The sequence below is a fragment of the Nanorana parkeri genome, unplaced genomic scaffold, assembly GCF_000935625.1.
Source record: "Nanorana parkeri isolate BGI_ZX_2015 unplaced genomic scaffold, ASM93562v1 scaffold1320, whole genome shotgun sequence".
NCBI classification, from domain to species: domain Eukaryota; kingdom Metazoa; phylum Chordata; class Amphibia; order Anura; family Dicroglossidae; genus Nanorana; species Nanorana parkeri.
The window spans coordinates 448,556-456,762 of record NW_017307588.1 but is presented as its reverse complement, the minus strand read 5'-3'; the positions used below and the strand labels follow the sequence as shown (position 1 = coordinate 456,762).

The window sequence follows — 8,207 nt, the reverse complement described above, 5'->3', positions numbered from 1 at the left end:
GGGGACCCCCCCCCCCCCCCCCCCCCCCCCCCCCATGTACGAGTAAGGGGTAGTTGTTATCCATACACATTCATCAAATAGTAAATAAACAGACAACACTGAAAAAGTGCTTTATTTGAACAAAAAAACACAACCCAGTTTTTTGACAATTCATGTTTTGACAGTGTGGGCGGAGCAAGTCATGACGCCACGACATGCTCTGCCCATTTGTTTACATTCGGCCCAGAGCTGTCATTTTGCGGTGGGTTTTTGGCGGTATGGGACGGCGGCGGGACTTTTTTTTTATTCCGGACAGTTGGCAGCTTTGTTCATCATGATTGATGCGGATCTACATCGCTGGATGACGTGATTGACCTGTGGATTACATTGATGGATGTTTGTTTTTTTTAGGAATTGGCGGCATCACTTTATGAAAGGGGGCACCCAGATTAAGATAGTCCCCCCTGTCCACAGACTACCACACAACCACCGGGCCAGGGTTGTGGGGAAGAGGCCCTTCTCCTCGTCGACATGGGGACAAGGTGCTTCCCAGTCCATAGAGAAATCAGTGTAGGTGGGGAATGTTTGATTGTTTATTTTTATGTTGAAGTAAAACGGAAGCAGACAGGTAAGACAATGTACAATACCATGTTCTAGAGTGAAGACAATCATATTTTATGTCGTTTGGGATTGAGTGGGGAGGGGTTGCGACTCCCATTGGGCTTTGACTGATATCTGGGGCTCCATTATAGAGATTTACCCTCACTTCCTGTCCTGCTGTCAACATTTTCACCAGACAGGAAGTGAGGGAAAATCTGGGGTCAGATGTATGTAATGAACAGAGTGCAGGGGTCAGAGGTATGTAATGTAGAGTGCAGGGATCAGGAGTATGTAATGTACAGAGTGCAAGGATCAGGAGTATGTAATGTACAGAGTGCAGGGGTCAGGAGAAAATGTAATATACAGGCAACAGAGGTCAGGGATTTGTAATGTACAGAGTGCAGGGGCCAGGAGTATGCAATGTACAGAGGTCAGGAGTATGTAATGTACATAGTGCAGGGGTCAGGAGTATGCAATGTACAGAGTGCAGAGGTCAGGAGAAAATGTAATATACAGGCAACAGAGGTCAGGGATTTGTAATGTACAGAGTGCAGGGGTCATGAGTATGCAATGTACAGAGTGCAGAGGTCAGGAGTATGTAATGTACAGAGAGCAGGGGTCAGGAGTATGTAATGTACAGAGTACAGGGGTCCAGAGTATGTAACGTACAGAGTGCAGGGATCAGGAGTATGTAATGTACAGAGTGCAGGGATCAGGAGTATGTAATGTACAGAATGCAGGAGTCAGGAGTATGCAATGTACAGAGTGCAGGGATCAGGAGAATGTAATGTACAGAGTGCAGGGATCAGGGAGTATGTAATGTACAGAGAGCAGGGGTCAGGCGTATTTAATGTACAGAGTGCAGGGGTCAGGAGAAAATTTAATATACAGGCAACAGAGGTCAGGGATTTGTAATGTACAGAGTGCAGGGGTCAGGAGTATGTAATGTACAGAGAGCAGGGGTCAGGAGTATGTAATGTACAGAGAGCAGGGGTCAGAGGTATGTAATGTACAGAGAGCAGGGGTCAGAGGTATGCAATGTACAGAGTGCAGGGTCAGGAGTATGCAATGTACAGAGTGCAGGGGTCAGGAGTATGAGGAGTATGTAATGTACAGAGTGTAGGGGATCAGGAGTATGCAACGTACAGAGTGCAGGGGATCAGGAGTATGCAATGTACAGAGTGCAGGGGATCCGAGGGCGTCAGGAGGAGGAGGACGGGAGATCAGCTCCTTGCTGATCCCCGTCCGGGCTGTGAATGCAGAAGTGATGTGTGTTACATCACTTCCGCATTCACCTGTCAGTCATCTGGCTGCTATTGCCAGAGAGAAGAAGCTGATAAAGCAGATCTCTGCTTTATCAGCTTCTTTTGGGGTCCATAGGTGATATTAGGGGTCCTAGAGATGGAGGGGTCAGGAGTATGTAATGTACAGACTGCAGAGGAGTATGTAATGTACAGACTGCAGGGGTCAGGCGTATGTAATGTACATATTGCAGGGGTCAGGAGTATGTAATGTACAGACTGCAGGGGTCAGGCGTATGTAATGTACAGAGTGCAGGGGTCCGGAGTATGTAATATACAGCCCAGTTTACAGCGTAGGGTTTCGGTGACACAACCTGCGACTTTGCAGGAACACCTACATGGCAGAAAAGTGGAGAGATTGCTGACTCAAGCCACCAAGGGTGACACTATGTGCCCAGGGTGGAGTTGTGTAGGATGTCATCTCACTCCACCAGCTTCTCTATTCTTTGGAGGCAATATTCCCTCTGCCTGGATGTAATACAGAGGTTGCCATTGAGGCCCTTCTAAAAATACTAGCCATCTGGCTGTCTCTGAGTTCAATCATTTGAATCAATGGCTGGGAACAAGCAAGCTGCCAGTGAAGTCAGAGCCTCTGAGATATATATATATATAATAATTTCAGGTCAGTGAGTCAAAAAGTCATGAAGCCATCAGATCAGCATGGCAGCCAGGGAAATAGCATTTCCAGAAGAAAGGGTCAGTAATGTCAGTCTACATATTCTTGGGATGTCATGTTGGTCCTCTGGCTTCGATTCTAAGCATCCTGATTGGAAAGTCAGGATTCCCAATTTGAAACTTCCGGTCAGTGACTTCGAAAGTACTGCAGCCACTGGATCAGCATCAGAAGAAATGATAGTGAATGAAATGTATTTTCTGGTTATTCAGTTGTTGTCTGCGATCTAGCTTTTCATCCTTCCGGACATCACAAACTGACAGCGTGGGGAATCCTCCCGCGGGAAAGGTGCCCCCTCCATTCATTGGCTCCCCGGAAAGGTTCGTGTCCCTGATTGGCAGATTGCGAGGCGGACTTGTGGATGATTGGTTACGGGGCCGGGCAGTGCTGTGCTCTGATAGGTCTGGCTCCGTGCCAGGTTCTCGGCGTGTCTGGAGTGCGGGGCTCAGACTCAGTGTGTGTCGGCTGCTGCAGAGAAAGAGTGAGTGTGAAGCCGGGGGATGAGGATGGGGAATCTACAACGGGCACTTATATTACAAGGTGGGGGGAGTATATGCGGGGGCACTTAGAGGAGCTGTTATATAAAGGTGGGTGAAGGGATATATACAGGAGCGGTCGGAGACTAGACCAGTCACCCTGCACTTGGAGAGAGAGCAGCAGTGACTGGTCTTTATTACAAAGAGGGGGCGGAGACCAGACCAGTCACCCTTCACAAGGAGAGAGAGCCTCAGAGAGCGGTCTTTATTACAGGAGGTGCTGAGACAAGATCAGTCACCCTGCACAAAGAGAGTAAGGCGCACTGAGCGGTCTTTATTATATTATATTACATTACATTCATTATAGGGTTGATGATATTTAGGGGGGGGGGAGGGGATATATTCTAGAAAGATAAAGGTATTGGGGTTGATATTATATCCAGGTAAAGTACATACATTAGAGGGGTGATGATATATAAAGGTCGGGTGTTAAATACAAGTGGGGTGTGGGTATATAAAAAAAGTGAAGTATGCAGGGGGTTGTAGTTCCTTATCAGTTAGGCATGCTAGGAGTTGTAGTTCCCTATGAGTGAATCATGCTGGGAGTTGTAGTTTCCTATCAGTGAAGCATAGTGTGTGGAGGGGGGTTAATTCCTCATCAGTTAGGCATGCTAGTACTTGTAGTCCCCTATACAGTGAAGCATGCTGGGATTTGTAGTTCCTTATCAGCTGAAGAAGACTTCTTATGTCTGCAGTGTGACTAGATTGTACTGAAGTCGGAGGCCACCCACCACCTTCATACAGCGGGCGATGGGACAGATTTGCAGCCGTTGGGGCGTGCAGCGACGTTATAGTTCTGCCCATGGTGGCCCCCTGGGGTCATCTCGGGGCTGGCAGTTGTCTCATAGCTGTCACGGGGACACATCTGCTGGTCTGTGGCCATTAGCTGCGCTCAGACTTGCTGCGCCGCCGCGTTGAACTTTGTTGTCTGGCAGGTTTTATGTCGCCCTTGAAAAGTTAATGTGTAAAACTTGTTTTTGGCTCCAATTAACCTCTTCAAGACGCAGTGAACGCAGCGCCTGATGTGAGCCGGCTTGCAGTGCGTTTCCTCTGTCACGAAACCTTTGTCGGCCGGTGTCCCTCGCTCCCTTCTATCTCGGTTCAGGTAAGTTCCCGGAAATCTGCGCAGAGCACAAGACTGTCACTGATCCTTCTTCATGGATCCGGCAGACCCAATTACTACAGAAGATTGTGCAATCGGATTGCAACGTATGTGGTGAGCGTGGGGCTCGTTCACACTGGCGGGGACATGCATGCATTGGTGTGTGTTTACCATGTATGCCACTGGACGCACATCCAATTATACGCTAGAAGCGGCATTTACCAGTGTATGCGCGGCTGTATACATCTCCCGGGCGCAGAGGTCCCGCTGCTTATTTACAGTACACGGACCCCTGCGCCTGTGTGAACGAGCCCTTTGGGTTCTCAAGTGTCTGGACCAAAACAAAGTTTTGTGTTGCCCATAGTAACAAGCCCAATTCTCTCCTCCGTGTCTGTAGCCCGGGATGGCTTTGGATTCAGCATGGCAGGCCTTGTAGCAGGGACAGTCTGTGTTGCGCACAGCCGCCAGTCAGATTCAAATGTTCATTATGGCCGCGAGGGAGTACGTCCTATTCATATGCATGCCGGATGCGTTGTTGCTGTGCGGAAATGGGCAAGTGTGACCAGGCCCTAATGGGCTGTATTGGCTAGAACATTGCATGTTGTGGCGCAGTCACACAGCCTATGTAACAGGTCAGTCTGTGACCGGGCTGAAAGGCCATGTTTGGTTGTGGTGATGTCACACAGTCAGTGTAGCCGTACAATCTGTGCGTGGACAGTGAGATCAGGAATTGTGAGCGGCGCTGTCACACTGTCTGTAATGTGTGTAGTCAAATTTGGGGGCATTGTATCTTGATGTCACCAATTAGGTGCGACGCTGTGTACGTACTAGGATAGTGATGGCACCAATCAGGTGTGGCGCTATCATACTATGTATTAGGATAGTGATGTCACCAATCAGGTGTGGCGCTATCATACTATGTATTAGGATAGTGATGTCACCAATCGGGTGTGGCGCTGTCGCACTGTGTACTAGGATAGTGATACCACCAATCAGGTGCGGGGCTGTCACACTGTACTAGCATAGTGATACCACCAATCGGGTGCGGCGCTGTCACACTATGTATTAGGATAGTGATGTCACCAATCAGGTGTGGCGCTATCATACTATGTATTAGGATAGTGATGTCACCAATCAGGTGTGGCGCTGTCACACTGTACTAGGATAGTGATACCACCAATCAGGTGCGGGGCTGTCACACTGTACTAGCATAGTGATACCACCAATCGGGTGCGGCGCTGTCACACTATGTATTAGGATAGTGATGTCACCAATCAGGTGTGGCGCTATCATACTATGTATTAGGATAGTGATGTCACCAATCGGGTGTGGCGCTGTCGCACTGTGTACTAGGATAGTGATACCACCAATCAGGTGCGGGGCTGTCACACTGTACTAGCATAGTGATACCACCAATCAGGTGTGGCGCTATCATACTATGTATTAGGATAGTGATGTCACCAATCAGGTGTGGCGCTATCATACTATGTATTAGGATAGTGATGTCACCAATCAGGTGTGGCGCTATCATACTATGTATTAGGATAGTGATGTCACCAATCAGGTGCGGGGCTGTCACACTGTACTAGGATAGTGATACCACCAATCAGGTGCGGGGCTGTCACACTGTACTAGCATAGTGATACCACCAATCGGGTGCGGCGCTGTCACACTATGTATTAGGATAGTGATGTCATCAATCAGGTGCGGGGCTGTCACGCTGTGTAATAGAATAATGATGTCATCAATCAGGTGCGGGGCTGTCACACTGTGTAATATATTAGTGATGTCATCAATCAGGTGTGTTGCTGTCACGCTGTGTAATAGGATAGTGATGTCACCAATCAGGTGCAGTGATGTCACCGAATGTTTTTGTCACACGGTTTATGCATTAGAATAGTCTGGTTTAATAAGAACGTCACAGATGTTTCGTTCTGTCGTATGTTATTAGGATGGTTTTATAGTCATGTGATTCATTTTTGGTCATTTTTCTGTCACACCGTCTACATTGCGGGATGCCCTGTGATTGGTCAGTGCTACTAAATATAAGCAGCGCTGTCGGAATGGAAATCTAGCATGTTAGTTTGTGACTGACCCAGAGAAAGTTCTGTTGCCTTTTATTGCTACTTATCCCTCTACTGTTAAGCTTTACGTTGCCCCCGGGTGTCCCCCCGCTTTACGTTGCCCCCGGCTGTCCCCAGCTTTACGTTGCCCCGGCTGTCCCCCGCTTTACGTTGCCCTGGATTTGTTCGTTCCCTCATCACCCCAAACAAGGCAGAACATTCGCTTTTTCTGCTTAGAGGAAATGCGTGCCTCCCCCTCTCCCCCCTCGCCCTCTCCTGGGTTAGTAAGTGAAGATTTGGTCAGTTAGTGAAAACTTGTGACCGCTGCATGATCCCACAGATGAGTGACTACATTAAATTTGGCTCTGTGAAACGTCTCATCAGCAGTCCTGAAGGAACATTTAATGGGATCTTCAGGGTGCAATGTCCACCCCATCCTCCCCCTATAATATAAAAGGGTCTGTGCTCCTAATACATGATATACACCGGGGTCCTTCATACATTTAAAGCACTCACTCCACTGCTGGTGTCTACCCTTGGCTGTCACATGTGGACTGGGTTTCGGAGCTTACACAGTGCATCCTCTCTGTGCTCCTGGAGTCTCAACAAAGCAACAAGAAGTTAAGGAAGGTGAGTATGTGCAACTGGGGGGGGGAGTTAAATGATCCTGTCCTTTCCCCAAGTTTAGGGGGTCTATTTATAACTCTTCAGCCCAGCCATGCACTGACTTTATGAAGCACGAATGATGTTTGTGTTTCGTTCCCTGCAGTAGAGTATAGGAATTCTTCTGCTCCTCTGCACCATCTAGTGGTGGGAATGCAATATGCTGGGTAAATGCAGTTTGCACGTCATTCTCACCACTAGCTGGCGCTGAAGAGCATAGGAATTTTCAATGCTCTTCACCGCCATCTAGTGGTGGGAAGGGCATTCACCCAGTGCTTGGCAGTGCAAAAGAGTTATAAATAGACCCCTTGTATATGGGATGTCCTAGACCTGGAGGCCCAGATGCTAAATCTTTTAGGGGCTTGGGAGCTGAGTATTTGCCTATGACACCCCTACACCCAGGAAATAGAAGAGTGACGTACTGATAAGATCATATTCAGTGATAAGAGTTTATTTATTGCATTCAAAGATCACCATTTAGTCCATAGTTCTTAACCAGCCCATGGTGAACCTAGCTACCCGAGGGGTGTGTGTGGTGGATTTATACTATATGGTGATGATTGGGATGGAACGTATAACATGTTTTCCATTTGTTTGCAGACGTCAGCCAGGAGGATGGCCGGAACCCCAGAGATGAATGGCGGGCACACAGATCTATGGGCCTCCCATAACCAGATGGTACTGGAGCCTCTCGAAGTTAATGATCCAGAGGTGAGCTTTGGAGATCTTTTATATGGGATGACAACATTTCCACTAAAATGTATTACAGCGGCTTAGAGTTGAACTGCAGGCAGGCGGCTACATTTTATGTGACCCAGGCAGTGACCTCCACTGCAGCAGCATCATGAACTGGTCAGGAACACGCCCTCTCGCCTACTGATTGGACAGTGACGGAGCAGCAGCACACCCATAAGTCACTCTGCTCTCCCTGATGGCCTGTTCCATGTCAGCATACCAATATCCAGCACATGTGATTGGCTGGCAGCACTGCTCCTCTACCAGTGCTCGTGTACAGAGGATTATAAGACATGGATATCAAGATAAATCCAAGTTTTATATAATTGCCTTTTAATGATTTGTAACAAATATAAATTTGTCCATTTATTTAAAGTCCAGCTTGGCTTCCTGACCAATCAAGAAGCCCCCCAGCTTCCTGATTGGATAGAAAGCCAGGCTGCCTAGCAACAACTGAAACCGGATTGACTAGGAAGCCGCCTCCATGCTCCCTTGGCACTTGCGACCAGAGGGAGATCTCCCTGTGACCGGAAGTTCCAGTATTGGAGGTAAGTA

The 8,207-nt window shown here is 48.1% G+C and overlaps 1 protein-coding gene across 5 annotated transcripts in view; it reads left to right on the top strand.

Moving 5' to 3' along the window:
- The window catches only part of SHMT1 (serine hydroxymethyltransferase 1), a 35,189-nt gene that overhangs the window by 11,814 nt on the left and 15,168 nt on the right, over positions 1 to 8,207 (top strand). For 2 of the 5 annotated variants that reach the window (XM_018569315.1, XM_018569314.1), the window contains exons 1-3: positions 3,028 to 3,038; positions 3,511 to 3,515; positions 7,529 to 7,628. In XM_018569315.1, the coding sequence (XP_018424817.1) occupies positions 7,533 to 7,628 (96 nt within the window). In that variant the 5' untranslated portion in view covers positions 3,028 to 3,038; positions 3,511 to 3,515; positions 7,529 to 7,532. Of the gene's footprint in view, positions 1 to 3,027; positions 3,039 to 3,510; positions 3,516 to 6,883; positions 6,889 to 7,326; positions 7,336 to 7,524; positions 7,629 to 8,207 lie in introns of those variants that run through there. The other 3 variants (XM_018569318.1, XM_018569317.1, XM_018569319.1) reach the window with 3 other exon arrangements.